Source organism: Euphorbia lathyris, chromosome 2 (assembly GCF_963576675.1).
Source record: "Euphorbia lathyris chromosome 2, ddEupLath1.1, whole genome shotgun sequence".
In the NCBI taxonomy this organism is placed as follows: domain Eukaryota; kingdom Viridiplantae; phylum Streptophyta; class Magnoliopsida; order Malpighiales; family Euphorbiaceae; genus Euphorbia; species Euphorbia lathyris.
In genome coordinates this window covers 37,376,851-37,400,352 of record NC_088911.1, presented here as the reverse complement: position 1 = coordinate 37,400,352, position 23,502 = coordinate 37,376,851, and the positions used below count along the sequence as shown (strand labels likewise).

Sequence of the window (23,502 nt, the reverse complement as noted above, 5' to 3'; positions counted from 1 at the left end):
TACTTAACATAGCTACATATATACATTTATAAAAGGATTTAATCAAAACCTTATAAAATATATTCAAAACTTAAGTTCATATAACTTTATATATATAATACATCTTATCAAAACGAATCAAAACAAATAAACGTTTCATCAAACCAATTCATAATCAAATAAATGTTTTATCAAACCAACTTGTAATCAAATAAATGTTTTATCAAAATCAATCATAACCGAAAACATAATCCAAATGAACTTAAAACATTGTATCCATCCTCGAGTTTCTCCCCTTAAGTATCAATCCATAACCACATATATAGTCGAGACGTCTCTTAACATTGTCTATCCCATATGGTCTTACCCAACACTTCACTGTCATACCCAATAGGTCTTTAGACTGTGTACACAGGCCATGTCCCTCACTGAACATGGTCTTCAAATATAAAACCACCGATCCGGATAACTCTCGATGGATATAAAATCATAAAATCATAATGTGCTCAAATTTCCTTTCACAATCAAATTCCAAACTCTAAATAACCATAAATCATTTGGCTTCAATTAGCCCTTTTGTATCATAAAAATCATATTTGGACTTCAATCCAAAATAATAACAACAATAACCGCAACAGATTTCTCAATCCAAAAACAATTCGTAAAAAATCATCAAATTCATTTTGTTCAATATAGATATATATTGAAACAAAAAATATATATGTATATATGTAAATCAACCAAATTAAGCCTTAAATCAACATAATCAAGTAAAATCTGAAATTCACATAGAAGCATAGTCAATAGCTTCATTTGAACCATAATTTCACAATAAAAAGCAAAATCGTGAAAAACCCCAATTTTACAAAATTCCTGCATAACCTTAAAATATCAATTTCCGAAAATTATTTGATTATATATATATCTATATACGTAAAACTCAAAATATAGTTAATAGTTACTTATTTTGGTTACTAATTGAAGAAAATACACCCGATCGATTCGCCTCTAAATTCTGTCTAAGACGTTTCCCTCCAAACACTGCCGAAACTCAAAAACTCTTCGGTTAAGATTTAGATCTATGCATAAGAATGCTATGTTTTCAATTTCAAATAATTCGGACGGTCGAATCTCCGTAAATCGAAAAAACGGTGAAGAAATGGTTCAGAGAAAACTGATGATAGATATAAAAGAAAAAGAAAAAGAAAAGATAATGATATAAGATGTGATAAAAGATGATATATATATCATCTGGAACATTTCGTGATATGTATATCCAAATTCGGTAAAGATTCCGCTTGGTCCTTTATCTTTATATAATTTTTAAAAATTATTCTAAACTTTTAATTTATACATAAAACCATCAAATGAACTCCAAACTTTCCTTATAACACCAAATTACTATCACATACCCAATAATTATAATATATATTACTATCAAGGTATAAATTCTAGAAATTTATACACGGACGTGACAATTCTCCTCACCTTAAAAAAATTTCGTCCACGAAATTCATATTCTCTAATCTAAATTTTCTTCCTCAAATAATATTCAAGCTCATGAAGTTATTTCTAATTATCAAGATTCCTCATAATCATCATAGGACCACAAATTCTAATGTTTCCCTCCATTAACTTTATCATTTATCAATATCCACATCACTGTAACAATTATTTATACTTAACTCTTAGTAACTCTAAATTTCAACCTAGTTAATTCCATCACCATAATCCACAATAAAACTTCAAATATCATTTATATCTTCCTAACATACACCAATTCTCACTTCAATAAATTTAAATCACAATTGATTCCATCAATTGCATATATATCATATATATTTTACCTATCTCCAAGTTTTATAAACTTCAAAAATATCACTTTTGAACCGCTAATATGTATGATATTATATTTCGAATCAATAAACATCATACACCTATAATCATATTTCATCATAATAATACTTAAATCTATAATTTTTTCACTCCAATTATTATTTATATTATAATCTTCAATCATTAGCATCAACATCATCATCACTCTTATAAGAGTCCTTTCATAAAAACCTCAACATCAACATCCCAATATAAACTTCATTATGATGATACAATTTCCTATCAATAAGACTCATTTCCATAAAATCTTAATATCAATATCACTCTTATAATTCTCCATTTAACTCCTCAAAATTAATTAAGCTAACATGCTATTTTTTTTTTCACCACTATGTATACCATCAATCCAATCAAATAAACTTCAATCGTTTCTCCAAACTATAGAATCAAGAAATATAGAGTACCTAAATTACGATAATCAATGTTTTTTTTTTCAAACTCCAAATAATATCTTTACACCCATAAAAGTCAATAAATCTATAATATCATTCGATTTTCTTATTTGACCTATAAACACTCAATTTGATCCTTATATAAGCTTAAACCATAATCACACAAATGTACTACAAAATTTCAATGATCAACATATATATCCTCTTAGATCATATTTATCTCTTAATTTCCTACCTCAAACTGTGCTTAAGATCAGAAAAATTCATCCTCAAAATTCATATCTTAATTATTTCCTCAAACACTATTTAAGCTTACCAAATTTTCATATTTAATCATCCAATCATGAACTCGAATATATTCTCTCACTTTACTTCTCATTGATCACTAACATCGGTATCTCTCTACTCTCAATAATTCTAAACCTCAATCTGATAAAGTTCAACAATAGATCTGCACTTTGAATTCAGATATCATTTATTCAAATTAATATTCCATAACTTGTTAAACTCCTATCATAATCTCCAATTTATAATCAACCACCAAAACAATTAATTGAAATCTCCACAGTTTCGCTTTCTTAATCACATATATATTAACTTCAAAACTCATCATATCATTGCAAAGTCTCCTAACCTCACTTCAAATCTGAGATACGTATCTTTTTCAGCTAACTGTTAAACTCTCAAATATCAATTCCAAGTCATACTAAGAAGAAAAATCAAAACAAAAACCAAATTCTGGTTTAAAGCTAAAATGACCAACATATGTCGTTTCCATCATAACTTTTTCATACGGAGTCCGATTAAAGCGATTCAAAACCTCCTGGAAACGTAAGATAAAAATAAAGAACTTTCATTTAGGACTCCATGACAGATTCAGCCTATATCTGGTCGAAAAATGCATCACAAGATTCAGATACGAATCTGATTTTCCAGCAGCACTTATATAGACAAATCTCTATATCTCTAGCTCAATGTTATTACTTACCCATAGCACATATCACCAAATATCAAATAGTTTACTATTTTTCATACACCTAAATATTGCTAACATCTCATTTTTACACATCATTAGCTAGTTACTCAATCCTCAAAAAATTCCAAATTATTTCTTAGCTTTCACCAAATATCCATATTCCTCAATTACTATAGGTATTACCAAATATCGATATTCCTCAATTACTATCAACCTTAGGTCCGAAGAATTTAACCTAGAGCTCTGATACCAAACTGTCACACCCGACCCTAAACGACCTCAATCGGCATCGGGCGTGAAATAGAAAGATCATAATCAATACTTAGGAGTCTCCAATTTAACCAAATATCATTATATTACAATTGCAATACCAAAGTTCTAACCATAATTCTAACAATAAGCAGCCAACTTCCAAACCTCGCCTAAACGGTCGGTAACCTTCTCTATATCTTGTATTTTCTCACCTAAAAACATTAAAACATTTAAAAACGTGAGACAAAAATCTCAGTAAGAAACTATCAGCTATAAAAACCAACTCTACTTAACATAGCTACATATATACATTTATAAAAGGATTTAATCAAAACCTTATAAAATATAGGGAAAAGTACAAAAATAAACTTTGTGGTTACACCCATTTTCGAACAACACCCATGTGGTTTAAAAGTTTGCAAAGTGGTACTATGTACTTCATTCCGTTAGCAAACACATACCAAATTGACTAACGGTGTTAAAAGTCAAAGGGAAAAGAGTTAATTTGGTCCTCATATTTATTTATTTTTATAAATTGACCCCCTTATTATCTAATTATCACAAAAAAAACCTAAAATAAAAAATAAAAATCAATTATACCATCTTCTCCATCTCTTTAATTTCTTGTTTTTTTCTTCTCTCTCTTATCTCTCTCTAACCAAACAAACACCCCATTATTCCACCTCATTATCCCCTCTAAAACTCACCCATCTTGCTTGGCCAACTGAATTTGAATACTATTCTTATTTTACCATTGAGAATTCTAGCAACAATTCTGAACCAATTATGTTTTTCAACGAATCATCTTCTGATATCTACTTGATGAACACAAATGGAGAGAGCCTTATTACACTCCCATGGAAGAACGAGAATGTAGCACCTAGCATAGCTGCGAACTATTACCGAGCAACACTTGATTATACCTGAGTTTTCACTGTCTACACGTATCCTAAAGGAGCCACCGGTAATCAAAGCTGGTTAATTGTGCAGTACCTTCCTCAAGATATCTGTTCTACTATAGGCGATAGGCTTGGAAGTGGTTCATGTGGATATAATAGCTACTACAACATAATTGAAGGGAGGCCTACATGTAAATGCCGGCCTGGGTACTCATTTATAAATGCAAATAACCAGTTTCGAGGTGTATACCGAATTTTCCTGTAGGATGTGGTGTTGAAGATGAATCTGGTAATTTAGAAGATTTATACGAACTTCAGCCAGTTCTGATTCAATCTGATTCAATTGATTTAGATACTTAATCTCAAAGGGACCAAATGATGAAATTTCAGTTCCTATCAGCTTTATTTCAAACTAATTTCACAAGCTGTTATTCTTAATCTGCACAGTAATGTAGTAGAAAGTTGAAATTAATTATAGATTTTAGTAGGAATTTGCTCCACAACCCCACCTTAATTTGCTTTAATTTGCGTTAATTGAAAACTAAAATAGTTATAAGACATACCTTTGTAGCTGCTACTGAATGAGCAACTTCGATTTCTTTGCCATCTTCAAGAAATGCAGCAGGCTATACACAATGAGCATGAAGAAACGATATTAAGCAACCATTGGAAACTGATTTTCATAGGTTTTGATAGGATTAAGGGTCTGGACAGATTTTATAAAATTTATCCCCAAATAATGTGGAATAATGGGATGTTAGTTTGGTTAGAGAGAGAAAAATTAAGAGAGACGAGAGAAAAGAAAAAAAAAAGTAAGAAATTAAAGAAATGGAGAAGATGGTATAATTGATTTTTATTTTTTTTATTTTGGGGTTTGTTTGTGATAATTAGATAATAAGGGGGGTTAATTTATAAAATAAATAAATATAAGGACCAAATTAACTCTTTTCCCTTTGACTTTTAACACCGTTAGTCAATTTGGTATGTGTTTGCTAACGGAATGAACCTCAAGGTACCATTTTATAAACTTTTAAACCACATGGGTGTTGTTCGAAAACAGGTGTAACCACAAGGTTTATTTTTGTACTTTTCCCTAAAATATATTCAAAACTTAAGTTCATATAACTTTATATATATAATACATCTTATCAAAACAAATCAAAACAAATAAACGTTTCATCAAACCAATTCATAATCAATAAATGTTTTATCAAACCAACTGACCAAAAACATAATCCAAATGAACTTAAAACGTTGTATCCATCCTCGAGTTTCTCCCCTTAAGTATCAATCCATAACCACATATATAGTCGAGACGTCTCTTAACATTGCCTATCCCATATGGTCTTACCCAACACTTCGCTGCCATACCCAATAGGTCTTCAGACTGTGTACACAGGTCATGTCCCTCACTGAACATGGTCTTCAAATATAAAACCACCGATCCGGATAACTCTCGATGGATATAAAATCATAAAATCATAATGTGCTCAAATTTCCTTTCACAATCAAATTCCAAACTCTAAATAACCATAAATCATTTGGCTTCAATTAGCCATTTTGTATCATAAAAATCATATTTGGACTTCAATCCAAAATAATAACAACAATAACCGCAACAGATTTCTCAATCCAAAAACAATTCTTAAGAAATCATCAAATTCATTTTGTTCAATATAGATATATATTGAAACAAAAAATATATATGTATATATGTAAATCAATCAAATTAAGCCTTAAATCAACATAATCGAGTAAAATCTGAAATTCACATAGAAGTATAGTCAATAGTTTCATTTGAACCATAATTTCACAATAAAAAGTAAAATCGTGAAAAACCCCAATTTTACAAAAGTCCTGCATAACCTTAAAATATCAATTTCCGAAAATTCTTTGATTATATATATATATCTATATACGTAAAACTCAAAATATAGTTAATAGTTACTTACCTTGGTTACTAATTGAAGAAAATACACCCGATCGATTCGCCTCTAAATTCTGTCTAAGACGTTTCCCTCCAAACACTGCCGAAACTCAAAAACTCTTCGGTTAGGATTTAGATTTATGTATAAGGATGCTATGTTTTCAATTTCGAGTAATTCGGACGGTCGAATCTATCGAAGAAACGGTGGAGAAACGGTTCAGAGAAAACTGATGATAGATATAAAAGAAAAAGGAAAAGAAAAGATAACGATATAAGAGGTGAAAAGATGATATATATATCAAATTTCGTCATATGTATATCCAAATTCGGTAAAGATTCCGCTTGGTCCTTTATCTTTATATCATCTTTAAAAATTATTCTAAACTTTTAATTTATACATAAAACCATCAAATGAACTCCAAACTTTCCTTATAACACCAAATTACTATCACATACCCAATAATCTATATATAATATAAAACAGTAACGATGGAACTGATGTGTCACTTCCTCCTTTTTTACTGATAAAAAATATAATATAATATATAATATATTAGTTTTTATTTTATTATTATATTTATCTATAAAAATATTATTTAAAGTAAATGTGAAAATCAAATAATAATATTTAATTTATATAACACATTTATGTCATTAATTGTAATTATTAGATTGTATTTTTATTAATATTTATATATTAAGATGAATCCGTGCATCACACGGGCCAAAAACTAGTTATAATATATATTACTATCAAGGTATAAATTCTAGAAATTTATACACGGACGTGACATTAGCTTTCAACGTTAGAAGTAAAATTACATCATTTTAAATGTTAGCGCGTATTTTTTATCTTAAACCAAAAATAAATAAGTTTGGGCATCCTTTGCCATAGACCTTAAGCGGTTGGACTTTCAACCTCTGCAAAGTAACAACCAAATAACTGGCGTAGAGATATGTGGAGATTATAGTCACTTGTTAAAAAAAAAAAAAAAAAAAAAAAAAACACCGACAAGTTTTAGGTGGTGGGCCAATAAAATTGATAGTAGCAATCTATAAATTTGGGTTTTAAGATCCTTGAATTAAGTTGCACCACTTGGACACTTCCAGCTTAAATTGAGTTGATTGGCCCATTGCATTTCAACCAAAACCTGAATAGATTTATTCAAAGGGTAACCTGATTTTAGGAACCAGAATCATTTTCACCTACTCAGTAACTAACTGTGTAAGTGAATTTGGTCAATCACTGTTAAATTGAAACTTATTAAAATCATATCGTAGAAATTAAAATTATAGTAAAACTTAGATTCACACCTTTTAGATCTAATAGTGACTGATCAAATTCACTTGATCAGCCACTGACCAAACAAAAACCATAGTTAGGAACCAATAATTATAATTGAATTCTCTATATGAATACCTTTTGCTTTGTGCATAGCGTGTTATTAAAGAAAGAGAGAGACAAGATTTAATGGAAAAATATGGATTTAATATTTCTTTTAGCTAAAAGTATAAAGACAAAAAAGGCCGGATTTGTAAACACATTTATATAATTTAAAAGTTGATAAATGTATTTTGAATTTCATATCATTAATAAAAATAGAAAAAAAATGTAACCGCTTGAAAAAACAAGTGACATGCCAATTTTAATCAAATGCTTAAAGGGATATTTTTTATTTTTTAACTTTTATTCTCTCTCGTTGACAAATTTTCTTACGGGACTTTGGTATTTTATTGGGATAAAGATATGGATAAAGGTTGAGATAGGAATAAGGATAAATGATTGGGATAAGGATAAAAATATGATAGTCGAGAATTATTATTCAATGTTTGGTATATGAGATAGGGATAAGGATAAAATAATACATTTTACTATTTTAACCTTATTTAAACTACATAACATTGATTTGAGGGATAAGATGGACTTTTCCATCCTATTAAAATCGCAGGAGTTTATCCCACCTCCTTATACCACCCCCTCCTGGGTATAGGATTTAAGGGATAAGAAGTTTATCCTAACTTATCTCGTGTTTTTTATCCCTATCTCACTTCCTATATCCCTTCTAACAAACACCCCGTTAGAGAAATAAGAGTCCTTAAAATCTTATATAATTTTTATTATTTTTCTGTTTTTTTTTAAAAAAAAAAAAAGTCCTATATCATAAATTAGGATTCATAATGCACATTTCATATTATTGTAGGTCATTATTCCATCATATTGATATCCAACACTTGGTTTTTGTTGTTGTTGAACTTATTTGAATGATGAAGGCTAAGATCACTTGAATTCCTTCCATAGAAATATGAACCAACTTGCTGGAACGGGGATCAATTTTGAGGAGGAGGTACAAGCCTTATGGCTTATTGGTATATTACCGGACACTTAAGAGACATTTAGAACCTCATTATCTAATTTCGCACTAGATTGGGGTATTTTTATTCATTCTATACACCAGGTGACTTTGGTCATGTTTAGATTGATAACGATGGGCTACCAAAGGTTTTCGATATAGGAGAAGTTTGTTTTAAGTTCAGCACTTATTAAGGGACCTGTTAGCTATTTTACCTATTTTATTGTATTTATTTGCTTTTATCTAATTTGTACTGTTAGAAACCTTCTCCTGGCTGAGATGTGTCATTTGTCTGCTAGTGAGTTTGTCTCTTTTGCTGCTTTACCTTTTTAGTCTGTAAGGGTGCTGGCAAAACCTTTCAGATGATGGAATAATATTTTCCTTGTTTTTCCTTCATTCTCATCTTTCTCTGATATTTCTCTATATTGGATTCTTGGTATATTTTGCTCTTTATGGTATCAGAGCCTACCAATATGAAGAGAAATAAGAGTTTCTTTCAGTGTTCCTGATTTCCCTCTTTTTTCATCGATCTTGATTTCCCCTCTTTCTTTCACCATTCTTTCTCTGTCTAAGATTTGAATCAATACTCTGTGGTTCGATTTTCCTCTCTTCTCCTTCACTTGGGCTACCTTGGATTTTTTTTTATCTCTCTTCAAAGAAACCAAAAATGGCGGCTGCAGCAAAACTTTCATATCAGGATATGCTCAATCCATTGTTTCTTCATCCATCTGAAGGAGCACACTCTGTCGTGGTGGACAAGCTTCAAGGATCTTCGGACTATAGAGCCTGGCACAGAACCATGGAGATCAACCTCTCATCAAAGCGCAAACTGGGATTTGCAACTGGATCTGTGAAGAAGGACAGTGATGATGAAGCTAAAGCAGAGCTGTGGAAGACCTGCAATAACATGGTAATAGCCTGGATAACTCATAATCTTTCTCCTAATATTAAGAAATCTGTCATGTATATGACATCTGCTAAAGATATCTGGTCGAATCTGGAGAAAAGGTTTTCTCTCACTAATGGATCTAGGAAGTATAAGCTTAATAAAGAGTTATTTGAAGAAAGACAACAACAGATGAGTGTTAATGATTATTATACTGCCATGAAAGCTGTATGGGAGGAATTAGACTCTCTTAACCTACTTCCAGTTGTGAGCGAACCAAATGATGAAGTTAAAACTCTGCTTAATGCCATTGATCTTCAGAGAGAGGAAGCGAAACTATTTCAGTTCTTAAATGGCCTAAATGACTCCTATAATGCTCAAAGGAGCCAACTTTTGCTGCAAAGTCCTCTACCTTCAGTTGAAACTGCCTCTGCAGCTCTGCAACAGGAGGAGGCTCAAAGAGAAATTCTTAGTTGCTCAAAGTTTGACTCTGAAATTTCTGCTATGTATAGTAGGACTCAAACTGACAAGGTGCAGATTTGTGCTGCTTGTGGAGGAAAGGGTCACAGTATAGACAGATGTTGGACTATAGTTTTAAATGGCATTCTAGGCATAAAAGCAAGCCTAAGGGCGGATATCAGAACACATCTACCTCTACAAATCCAAAATGGACCTCTAAAAGTGGCCAAGACACTGGTAAGATGGCTGCCACAGCTCAAAGTAGTCATAAAAGTAATGCTGCAGGACTACTCTTCACTCCTCAACAGCTTGAGCAATTGATGCAAATTATGCCCAAACTTCAGATGCAGCAGGGGAAGGGGTCAGAGATTGATGAAGAGATTGACCATCACTTCTCTGGAATGATCACATGCCACTATGCAACTGCTCACCCTGATGAATGGATCATTGATTCAGGGGCATCTGATCACATGACACCCCATTTACATAATGTTGTCAATCCTATGGCTTCACACACCAATGCATCTATCAATCTCCCAAATGGACACACTGCACCTGTGACTCACACCGGCAATGTAATGCTACCAACAGGATTGCAACTCACCAATGTTCTGTGTGTGCCGTATTTCAGACACAATCTGTTATCTGTGCAAAAATTAATTCAGGCCAGCCAATGTGAGGTAACATTTTATCCCAGTCATTGTTTGATCATTGATGGTGTCACTAAAAGATTGCTAGGTATAGGAAGACAAAAACATGGGCTATACTATTTGATTAATCATGTTACTGAGGAATGGCCTAAGGAGTGGGTGTCTAGTGCAAATGGTTCTATTTGTCTTACTGATGAGCTAAATATAAATGTTTCTACTACTCTTGATGTATGGCATCACAGATTGGGGCATGCCCCTGTAACCAAACTCCAACATATCTCTTGTGTCAAGCCTTATCTTAAGCATGCCAGTAAACTATGCTTGACCTGTCCATTATCTAAATTTACCAAGCAACCTTTCACTTTGAGCAAATCTCATGCCACTGAACCTTTCTCTCTTATACATATTGATACCTGGGGACCTTACAAAGTTACCACTAGAGGAAAATACAGATACTTTCTCACAATTGTTGATGACTGCACTAGGACAACTTGGGTGTACTTAATGCAATATAAGTCTGATTGCTTCCTGATTCTTGTCAAATTTCTTCATTATGCTAGAACTCATTTTCAAAAATCCATCAAGTACTGATCAGGTCTGACAATGCCCTTGAGTTTACAGATGCTCAGTGCATTGATTTCTTTACCAAAAATGGTATAATTCATCAGACTTCATGTGTTAGAAGGCCCCAGCAAAATGCTCGTGTTGAGCGAAAGCATAGGCACATACTTGAGATAGATCGTGCTTTGCGATTTCAGGCTGGTCTTCCATTGTCCTATTGGGGGGACTGTGTGCTTATAGCAGTGCACATTATAAACAGGCTTCCTACTCCTATTCTTAACAATCTCACCCCTTTTGAAACTCTACACAATGCACCCTGTACTTATGACCATCTAAGAGTGTTTGGTTGTTTGGCTTTTGCCTCTAATCCTTCATTTTCTTCGGATAAACTCTCACCAAGGGGTGTACCCTGTGTCTTCTTGGGTTATCCTCCAACTCAGAAGGGTTATAGACTCTTGAATCTTACAACTTCCCAAATTTTCATCTCTAGAGATGTTCTCTTTCACGAGTCCATCTTTCCTTTTCATCCAAGCTCATCCTCCTCTTATATGCATCCACTTCCTGTCGTACAGTCCACTGCACCTTCTCCATCTATGTTTGATGATCTTTACATTGATCATACCACATCTGAATCCTCACCAGATTCAACTCTTGTACCTGTATCCTCTCCAGATATCAATTCTTTACCTCCAACATCTATCTCCCCTCCCATTGACTCCACTCAAACCACTATACCTCTTTCCTCACCCACCTTAAGAAGATCTACTCGACACCATGCCCCACCAGCATGGCTCAAAGACTATTCCGCTCCTCATATTTCCAACCTTGCTTACACTAATTCCAGTCCTACTTTCCAATGCTTTGTTGCTACTCTCACCACCAATTCTGATCCCATCTTCTACAAAGAAGCTGTAAAAAACTCACACTGGGTTGCAGCTATGAATCTTGAACTGGATGCCTTGGAATGTAATGATACTTGGGAAGTGACATGCATAATAATAATTTACACTTAACTCTGATGAACCTCGAACCGAATACTTAAAAAAAAAAACCCCATTTAATATATATAGAACGCTAGGTGAGACGTAATAACACATTTGGAACAGATTTCCTAATCTAGTAGGCTTGTATTCAACTTGTATAAAATGTCATATACACAAATTTTCAATCAATAAATATGCACTCTTTCTAATCAATCCTCAACAGGTAATGTAAATGCAAATGAATCAAGGTAAGAGAAGAGGATCAATCCTCCAAATATCTGTTGCATATTCATGAATGGTTCTGTCACTGCTGAACTTGTATGATCCTGCACTATTCATTATTGACATTCTTGTCCATCTCTGCACAACACAACACAAACTAACATTTATGTCAACCATTCTTAAGAATTCGTATTCGTATGCATCTCTCTTTTAATCGGTCGAGTCAATTGAAATTTCTCACCTTTTGGTCTCCATATGCCACGTCAACCTGGTCTTGACATTCCAAGTAACTTGGAAAGTCTTTACCAACAAGGAAGTAATCAGCTCGTCCATACCCTTCATTGCCTTCTAAAGATCCCATTAGTTCTTCATAGTTGTAAGCTCCAAAAACACCACTCCTGACATATCTCTTCACTTCCTCAAATCTTGGATCTGCCACAAACTGCATGCCCTTTTTCTTATTTTTCATCCTTTTTTTTAGTTTGATTTTTGAGCAAACAAAGATGAATATATATATAGGTTACCTTTCCCTCTGCTCTTTCCTTTCTAAGTGGTGCAATTTCATTAGCTCTTGCACCAAACAGGAAGAAGTTGTCTTCTCCAACTTCTTCCCTGATTTCAACATTGGCACCATCCAAGGTTCCAATTTGCACACTTCCATTCATTGCAAATTTCATGTTGCTTGTTCCACTAGCTTCCATTCCAGCAGTACTAACCAATTTCACAGTTAAATCAAGAAGAATCAATTTCAAGAAAAAAAGAGAGAGAAACAATTGTAAAAATCTATGGTACCTCAATTTTAGTCTTACTTTCTTTATTTTTATTTTTGGCCTCTTGAACTTGAAAACTCAACGTAAAAAATCTCTCAAGTTTATCATTTATTAACGTACAAGTCCCTTGTGAGAGTAAAGGACTTCAAAATGATTGTTGAGGTGTCACCTCAAAATAGAAAAGTTCAAGAGTTAAAATTAAAAATCACCACTTTCTGAACATTCGCTTTTTAAACAACCATTTTTTGTACCCTTACTAAACAATTCTAAATGATCTCAAAACCAAAAAGTTTCAAGAATCAAAGTTGCTTAAATATCATTTGCATAAGCTCTACATCGGAGGGTTACCTTCTATTAGAGTGGTCGAAAATTAATGGGCTTTTATGTTAGTAAAGGGCATAATTCAGGAATTTTTAAGTTGAGTTTTAAAATTCAGGTCTATAAAGAATGTAATACAAAGTTGAGGGGCTATAGGTGTACCTGATATGCTGGGAAAGGTCACTGCCAGGAATTAGTATTTCTGCTACACTGACATTGTAATCAGGAACAAAGACAACCTGCAAGAAGAATCAAAAAGAAAATTGAAGACAATTTTCAACCAATTAAGTACTTGATATATATAGAATGATGATACCTTGAAAAGATCAGCAATATCTGGATCATTGTTAATAGTAGCCCCTACATCTGTAATGAATTTGACAATTCTCTTGGCTTGAACATAAGTAGCAAATGCTTTGCCTCCAAAAATACACACTCTTGGAACATAACTTGCTTTTCTTTTCTCATTCTTCATTTCTTTCATCTTCTTATATCTGTATACAATTCCCAGTATATTCAACAACTGCCTCTTGTATTCATGGATTCTCTTTATCTGAAACATCAACTTTCTTCTTTTTATCATTCTTCTCCCAAATTGTTTTATACTTGTTGCAGAATATCAATAACATGAACTTGGCAATGCAATAAATATTAACACAAAAGAACCAAAATCAAAAAGATTAACCTGCACATCAAACATTGCCTCTGGATTGACAGTATAACCAGTTCTTTCTTTTATAAGGGCAGCAACTTTTATCTTGTTTCTCATTTTTGCTTCCCTCCATTCAGACTGGAGATCCTCATTATCTGCAAACTGTAGAAAACCCATTATGTTTCTGTTGGAAAATTTTGGTGTTTTTTAAACCATCGGGTATGGTTCGCCAAGACTAATCAAGATTCGAGCTGGATACTCTAAGCTCTCCCATCAAGTATTTTAATGAGAGCTACATTCCATTCTCCAGCATTCGAACTCTGGTTGAATGGTTAATATGATCCATTACCTTAACTCTCATTTATGGCTAATAAGTAAAAAAGTTGAAGTACCTTTCTAAGTTTCATCAATTTCTCAGTATTGAGGACCCAATCTTCTGTTCCTATCCACTTGTTTATAATTTTACTGAGATCTGGATTGCAGAACCGAATCCACCTTCTTGGAGTCACTCCATTTGTTTTATTTTGAAATTTCTCAGGCCACAACTGCCAAATCCAAAAATCCATAGGTGTCTGATAAACAAAATTTTTAAAGGATGAGGAAAAAAATGAGATTTTATAAGCTACCTTGTAGAATTCATTAAAGACTTCATTTTTCACTATTTCACTGTGAATCTCAGCAACCCCATTTACAGCATGTCCACCTACAACACAAAGATTGGCCATTCTTACAATCTTTGGCAGTGATTGATCTTCCTTAAATGGTTTTGAATCCTCTTCTGTTTCTTCTTCTGCTTCTTTATCTTCTTCTGGCTGTTCTTCTGCATCAGTAGACTGAATTTCTTTATCAGGATCTTCAACTCCAGCATCCTTAATAGCATATTCAACGGTAGAACTTCTATCTGGTTTAACTAGCAATTTCCCAATTGATTCAGGCAAATCAACATTATCAAGAATCCTCATTTCCTTCAGCTTTTGCTGCAGCAAGTCAAGATCCTCGGTTCCATACTCAGCAATGATGGTTTCAATCAGCTGATCGATCAAGACAAGTATATTCAAATTCATATAATTAAGATTCAACATAACCAAAATAAACCCTGCTATTACTTTACATTGTCCAATCTTACCTCTTCATCGATCATCTTAATGATCTCCACATGACGGGGAAGCAATTCCTGAAGCAGATCCAAGCTCCATTTCTCCAGTGCCTCAGGAAGTACTGTGTGGTTTGTGTATGCAACAGTTCTATAGGAAAAAAGTAATAATCAGAATACTAAGTACTCGTCTCTATGAATGTTTTATAGTGTGAAATTACCTTTGAGTAATGTTCCAAGCTTCGTCCCAACTCAATTTCTTGACATCCATGAGTAGTCTAATAAGTTCAGGTATGCAAAGAGTTGGGTGAGTATCATTCATCTGTACTGCAACTTTATCAGGAAAAGTTTCCCAGTTTAGAGGCTCTCCTGATCTTCTTTCAAAGTGAGAAATTATATCTTGTAGAGATGCAGAACATAATGTGTATTGTTGCTTCAACCGGAGCGTCTTGCCCTCTATTGAGTCATCTCCAGGGTATAAAATGTAACAAATCTGATGACAACAGAAACATGATCAGACTTGTTAATCATAAATAGAAGTGTAATTAGCATTTAGTAGATTAACTAATTAACCTTCTCAGCATTCTTCATAGCTGCATAAGCTTTGGCATGATCTCCATCATTAAAAGCACTCAAATCAAATTCTTCTGGCGTAACTTTGGTAGACCACAGCCGAAGATTTATGGTGGTCTTTGTTTTATAACCCGGAATTGGAACATCATAGGCTACAGCTATTATGTTTTCTCCTCCAACCCACTCTTTAGTCCCATCTTCCTTCAAAATGACTTCTCCATAAAATTTGACAGAATAAGAGATATCATTTCGTACTATTTCCCATGGATTCCCCATCTGAAAACACATTTCAAACTCACAAATCATGCCTTAAACCAGAAAATTAGACAAAACCACATTGAGAAGGGTAATGAATTCAGCTACAAATACCTCACCTCAAGCCAATTTTCTGCAACTTCCTCCTGTCCATTTTCTGTAATTCGTTGTTTGAATAAACCATATCTGTACCTAAGTCCATATCCCCATGCTGGGTAGTTTAATGTAGCCAGGGAGTCCAGAAAACAAGATGCCAGACGGCCTAATCCCCCATTACCAAGTGCAGCATCAGGCTCCTGTAAGATTTTGTAACATTGTTTAGTTAGAATTAGAATGCCTAATTAAGCAAATTGCATACAGAAACATTAAACATCTGACCTGATTGGCTACATCTTCTAGATTGTGACCGAGTTTCTGCAACGCCTCTGCATAGACCCCGGAGAGTTCCAAATTACCAATTGCATTCAACAATGCCCTACCCTGTATAATTAGACAATAAGAGAACTGGTAATGATTTTCATTTTCAATGGTTAATTTTATCAAACAGGAAGCAGACCTGGAGAAACTCCATGGATAAATAGTATGCCTGCTTCATGTTAGTCTTCTCATAGAGCTCATAAGTAGCATTCCAATTTATGATGAGTGAATCACGAACGCTCTGTGCAGTAGCAACAAATGCCTTAGGGAGGTCGAATCGTTCTGGGGAAAATGAAGGTGTGAATTCACTATGGTACTTTATGCTTGAAGCAATTGAGGCAGAATCAGGAACAAAATTGTCCAAAGAATCTGGTGCTGGAGTTAGAGGTTCCTTCAATTCTTGACATTGATTACTGGCAACGTTGCTGACAGAAAGATTTCTTCTTTTTGAATGGTTGAAAGATGGGGTTGTAATGAAGAAAAGCCTGGATTTATTAGGTCTGCAATTGAAATTTATGAAGCTAGAAACGAGTATGGATTTTGATGGAGCTGCTGCAGGGAATGGTAAAGAAGCCATTAATCATGAATCTATATCTTGGATTGGAAAGGGAAAGAGGAGAAAATAAGAAGAAGAAAATGAGTGAAAGAGGACGTTTTGGTTTGGTTTTCTTATCTTGTTTTTTCTTTATGTACCTCTTCATTCATGACTCCATAATTCTTCATGTTCAAAACGAGGTAAAAAGAAAGAAATTGATTTGTCATTTCATCTGATTCATGACTCCATTATTGTATTTAACTTTGCATAGCTTTGGTGATACTAGATCCTGCGAATATCTGGTTTGAAATTTGATGATGAAGTCTACTCAAAAGACACTGAATTATGGTGACAGGAATTCAGAAGAAAGCAAAGAAAAAGAAATATGATTATGGCATTATGAGATATTATTACGTGGAAAAGGCTAACTCTTTTTGTATACAGACTGTCAACTACAGTTCTTAAATCAACAACAACATTAGCCTTTGCCTTTTGACAATGAGTTGCTATAATATTTTTTTTTGGGTTAATTAAAAAAAAAAAAACTCTGTGGTTACACTTATTTCCATTTACAAATGAAAGATTGTAACTTTTTTTATCAAAACGAGACGTTGTTTGTGACATTTGCAAAATCAATGATTTTTGAAAATTTTAAAAAATTTAATTTGTTTGGTAAACGGCATTTTTTATTTTTCTAAAAAAATTGAAAAATTAAAGTTGTTTAAAATATTATTAAAATTTTGAAAATTTTCAATTTGAGATCGTTAATGGTCAAATTCGCAATATTAATCCAAAAGTCATTAATTTTGTAAATGTCGACGATCACAGTTCTCATTTTGACAAAAAAAAAACTCAGTCATTCGGTATAACTACAAGGATTTTTTTGAAATTAACTCTATCTTTTTTATAATGCGTGCCATAAAATTATTATTTTTTATAAACAAAAACCTTATATTACGAAGCAAACGAATTAACATCTTTCTTAATACATGAAAAAAAACACAAATAGAGAAATCTTCAATAATAATATCCATGTGTGAAAGAGAGCATGCCCATGCAGCTAAAATATGAGCAGCAGTGTCTGTTTGGCGTCTCTCATACACGAACTCAGTTGATTCAATGGCACGAGCCGCCTCAATAATGTCCCTTATGATAACACCCAACCAGTTTAACAAAACTTGGTCTCCTTTAATCAATTGGATAGCAAAACCTGAATCGAATGCTACCAGAATAGCATCATAACCACAATCACGAACCACATATAACGAATAAAGAATCGCTAATAACTCTGCATGTAGAGCCAACAATGCAGAACCAATTGGACCACGACCAGATATGGAGACTAAACTATTACAATCCCTAACCATTATACCAAATCAACCAACAAAAGTTTTGACTAAAAAAGCCGCATCACAGTTAAGTTTGCAAATATTGGAAGCAGGAGCCAACCAAATGTATCTATCATGAAATATCCCAAGTCCACCATAACTACATGAACCAACAATACTCAGTGGATCAGCTGAATCCTGAAAATGACATGTAATAATCTCAATTTCATCTTCATTATCATATCAAACTCCCTCACTATCCTTTAATCTTTTAACACAAGTCACCTGTCTCCTAGCATTCACTTTTGAATGAAAGAATTTAGTATATATATCACCATCCCTAAACCAAGACATACATGAACGTTGTTACATAATGCCTTCATCCTCCTGCAAGCGAGTAATCGCTTTTTTCAATATGATCAATTGTCTCTGCCTTGTCATCTGACATTACATCCTTCTCAATATCTAGCAAATCATTATTGAGTTTCTTCAATTTCGTCCCCACCTGACTAAAACATGTTTTATTCCAGTGTTTGAGAGAGATTCCACGTTGTTTCAACTTTTCACAAATAGGCATTTGCTCTCCCAACTTTGAATCTGAACGGACTGTACAACATCATGACAAATTGGGAAGATTTATGGTTTGGAAGATTTATGTCACTCATATCAGGCCTGAGATATTCTACATTGTCAACAACCTCTCTCAACATCTTAACTGAGTTACCTCAAAGGCTCTCCAGACCTTGGCTTGTTCTTTCCTGTCACTAATACACTTCGGGTTCAAGCTTTTTCTGACTCAAATTGGGCCACCTGTCTAGAAACTAGACGATCAATTACATGATATGTTGTAGGGATGGCAACAGGTAGGGTACCCACGGGTAGTGTCAATCTCAAACCTTTATCCGTTTATTTTTTTAATTATCCGTACCCTTCCCATTACCTTAACGGGTATATATTTTGTATCCCATACCCGTCCCATTTAATTTACGGGTATCCGCGGGTACCCTTACCCGTTAAGTATCAATAGATAAAACAAAAAATATGACAAATTTAACAAAATATAAATTTAATAAATCATCCATCTACAAATTAAACAAATTGAACCTTAATCAATAAAAATAAAGTAGCTTAGTAGTATCACTTAATGGTCGAAGAGCAAAAGATTGGTATTCAAATCTCACATCTTACATCTAAAACACAATAATATTTTTTAATATATAAAAAAGTTATGACGGGTAACGAGTACCCTGGGGGGTCTTCCCATTACCCGTTAGGGTAATGCTTTTGATCTCATACCCTTTTATACAAGGTACGGGTAGTCCCATTAAAATCGGATAGTGTCGGGTACCCGCGGATAGAGTACCCGTTGCCATCCCTAATATGTTGTTTTTCTAAGCAATGTATTGATCTCATGGAGATCAAAGAAGCAAAATATTGTATACATGTCCTCCTCTGAGGTAGAGTATATAGCCATGCCATCAATTTCATGTGAATTACAGTGGATCATCAACATGTTGACATACTGACACACTCCACATCCAACATCAGGACTCCTTTTTGTGACAAAACATCTACTATTCATATAGCTCAAAATCATATCTTCCATGAGCATACAAAATACATTGACATAGATTGTCATGTCATACGAGAGATGGTTACTTCTGCGTTAATGTGCCTCATGCCTATTCCTACAGTTTTACAGATTGCTTATATTTTCACAAAAGCCCAACACTCTCCCCATTTTCTTTATTTGGTCTCCAAACTTAGCCTTTACAATTTGTTCCCTACCAAGTTTGAGGAGGGTAATAACATACAATATCACTTTCACTAACTTTCAGTGATCCACTTTCACTGACTTTCAGTCTCTTTCAATAACTCTCCTTCCCGCCAAATACATTACGGGCTCGTTTGGTTCGCGGAGTAGTCTAAAGATTACCTATTCCCACATTTGGTTGAATTTTTTGGATGGAATAGTTATTCTATAGAATCCCTATTCCTTGTTTTCATGGAATAGCTATTCTTCAATTTAGCCAAGCCTATTCCTAATATTGTGTTTTGTAATTTACAAAATTATCCTCTATTAAATCCTCAATCTTCTCTCTAGCAAATTTCTTAAATCCTATAAATTTTGACAAATCCATAATTTATATCATTAAAACACGTGAAAAGTAGAAAATTAAGGAAAACATTAAAAAATATAAAAATACAAAAAATATGAAACACGAAAAATGTGAAAACGTTACAAACACGAGAATATAAAAAAAACGCGAAAAAGATGAAAAAACGTGAACAAATGAAAAAAAACAAGAAAAAACAAAAAAGTAAACACACGAAAATACACAAAACATGAATAACGCGAAAAAGTGACAGTAGGAAATATACAAAAACGTGAAAAACACGAAAAATGCTAAAACACAAAAACATGAAATACACGATAAACATGAAAATGCGAAAAACGCAAACAAAACACGAAAAAATAAAAAAAACGTGAAAAAATACGAAAAACATAAAAAATACGTGAATAACACAAAAAAGTAACAAAATGCGAAAAATACAAAAAAACGAAAAAAAACGAAAACGCGAAAAAATGAAAAACTAAAACGTGAAAATGCGAAAAAATGCAAAAAAAACACAATAACGTGAATAACACGAAAACGTGACAAAATGTGAGAAAATAAGAAAAACACGAAAAAACATGAATAACACGAAAAATACAAAAAACTCGAATAAAACGAAAATGCAAAAAAACACAATAACGTGAATAGCACGAAAACGTGACAAAACGCGATAAATACGAAAATGTGAACAAAAATAAAAAAACAAGAAAACTTGGAAAACATTAAAAAAACGTAAAAAAACATGAAAATGTGAAAAAACGTTATAAACGCATTTTTCACATTTTCGTGTTTTAACGTTTTTTCATGTTTTTCGTTTTTTTACATTTTTCGCTTTTTTCACATTTTTGTTTTTTTTTCATGTTTTCATGTTTTTTTTAAAAAAATTACTTTTCGTGATTTTTGAATTTTTGCACTTTTTTGTTCACGTTTTAGTGTTTTTAACAAATTTTCACATTTTTTTTATCATTTTTTCGTGTTTTTGTGTTTTCCATTTCACGTGTTTTATGTTTTTTGTGTTGTTTTTTTTTTGCATGTTCTTGTTTTCATGGGTTTTTTCTATATTTTTTCCTATTTTTGCGCTTTCATAGCTTTCCACATCTCTACAAAGTGTTTTACCGTTTGCACATCTTTTGCCTTTCTGCATGTTTTGCATGTGTGTTTTTTGTGTTAACAAGTTTATATGTTTTTCGCGTTTTCACTATTTTCCACTTTTATTTCTTTTTTTTCTTTTGTTTTTGTGTTTTTAATTTGTGCTTTTACATTTTTTGTTTACTATTTTCCATATCTCTTTTTTCGTGTTTTTTCAATTTTTTTCATATTTCTATTGTTCGTGTTTTTTTCCGTGTTTCATATTTCGCATTTTTCTGTTTTTTTATATATTTTTAAAATAATATATATTAAATATTTGAACAATTTTTAATAACAATTAAACTTTTAAAAGAAATAAGAAATTACATTTGAAGGTAATATTGTCTCTTGATAAAAAATTTATCTATTTCATCCTATCTTATTCCACCATCCAAATAAAGGAATAGTTATTCGTAAAGAATTTCTATTCTATTCCTCGTTATTCTATTCTTTTGTAATAACAATTCTATTACATTTCATTCTATTCCGCGAACCAAATGACACATCCGTTTCATCTTCCTATTCTCATTCAAATCAGCAAAACCTTTTTTTCATCATCAACCAATCACATATAAGGAGCGGATTATGTGCACACATCATACTTTTATTTTTTTCCCTTCCTAGTCTGTTGGTCAATGCAGGGGCGGAGACAGCCCGGAGCCCGGGGGGCTTCAGCCCCCCGGACTCCGGCTTCACCCTTAAGGAATAGTGGTTTAGTTTCGGGTAGGCCCCCAAATAATTTCATTAGTACTTATATTTTGGGGTGTAATCGTTTCACATGGAATTGGGTTTAAACTGTTGGTTTAGGAGCTATCTGATAGTCTCCTTGTTCCCTAGATGACCCAGGTTCGAGTCTCCTTTTTCTCTTTTTTTTTTTTTTTGTCTAATTTTTTCTCTTTTTCCTACTTCTCCTTAGGGATGGCAACGGGTAGGGTACCCGCGGGTAATGCCATTCCCAAACCCCTACCTTTTTATTTTTTAATTACCCGTACCCGTCTCATTACCTTAACGGGTATACTTTTTGCATCCCATACCATTCCCATTTAATTCGCGGGTACCCTTACCCGTTAAGAATCAATAAATAAAAAAAATATTACAAATTTAACAAACTATAAATTTAATAAATCATCAATCTAAAAATTGAATAAATTGAACCTTAATTAATAAGAATAAAGTAGCTTAGTGATATCACTTAATTGTTGAAAAATAAATGGTTGGGGTTTAAATTTCATGTCTTACATCTAAAAAAACAATGATATTTATTAATATAATTTTTTTTTATGACGGGTAACGGGTACCGGGTACCCTAGGGGGTATTCCCATACCCGTCCCATTACCCTAACGGATAATGATTTTGATCTCATACCCATCCCATACCCTTTTATACAGAGTACGGGTAGTCCCATTAGGGTCGGGTAGTGCCGGGTACCCACGGGTACACTACCCGTTGCCATCCCTACTTCTCCTCATTTTTTTTATCTAAATGTATCCCATAGCTTTTTCATTTTTTAATGTCAATATTAATTATTTTCATCATTGTTTTTTTTATCTAACTATAATTTTTTCCTTAAAATAAAATATTAATATTAATCTATATTGAAATTTTTTGCAGGAGGTGTGGAGCATAACGATAAGGTGATTTGGCACTTAGACAAACGTGGTAGATATTCGGTACGATCAGGTTATCGCGTAGCTTGGGAACAATGGTGTGGTCCGGACTATGACCCTCGGGTAGCTGTTTGGACGCGGATGTGGTCTTTTCCCCTCCCCCCTCGAGTTAAACTAATGATTTGGAAGGTGTGTCGGAACTATATCCCTATTAAGGATACATTATTATTCAGGGGCATCCTTAATGATAACATTTGTGGATTTTGTCAAGAGGA

General features: G+C 33.2%; 1 protein-coding gene across 1 annotated transcript; it reads right to left on the bottom strand.

The window, feature by feature from the left end:
* Window positions 1-12,333: 12,333 nt before the first annotated feature.
* Window positions 12,334-17,356, bottom strand: LOC136217811 (alpha-1,4 glucan phosphorylase L-2 isozyme, chloroplastic/amyloplastic-like). Its single transcript, XM_066004473.1, has 14 exons — window positions 16,651-17,356; window positions 16,473-16,574; window positions 16,214-16,390; window positions 15,840-16,115; window positions 15,488-15,759; window positions 15,300-15,417; window positions 14,800-15,204; window positions 14,566-14,718; window positions 14,207-14,335; window positions 13,838-14,074; window positions 13,684-13,760; window positions 12,958-13,144; window positions 12,675-12,875; window positions 12,334-12,571 (listed from the first exon to the last, which is right to left on the bottom strand). Exons 1-14 carry the CDS (start codon window positions 17,086-17,088, stop codon window positions 12,455-12,457), a joined length of 2,889 nt encoding a protein of 962 aa, XP_065860545.1. The 5' UTR covers window positions 17,089-17,356; the 3' UTR covers window positions 12,334-12,454.
* Between the last annotated feature and the right edge of the window lie 6,146 nt (window positions 17,357-23,502).

Bases quoted from the DNA above. Each gene is read 5' to 3' on its own strand.
- LOC136217811 (XM_066004473.1), bottom strand. From the start codon at position 17,088: ATGGCTTCTTTACCATTCCCTGCAGCAGCTCCATCAAAATCCATACTC. The intron at 16,116-16,213 runs GTGAGGTATTTG...ATGTGTTTTCAG, and splicing joins TTGCAGAAAATTGGCTTGAG to ATGGGGAATCCATGGGAAAT. The intron at 15,418-15,487 runs GTAATTTCACAC...TTTTTCCTATAG, and splicing joins GCTTGGAACATTACTCAAAG to AACTGTTGCATACACAAACC.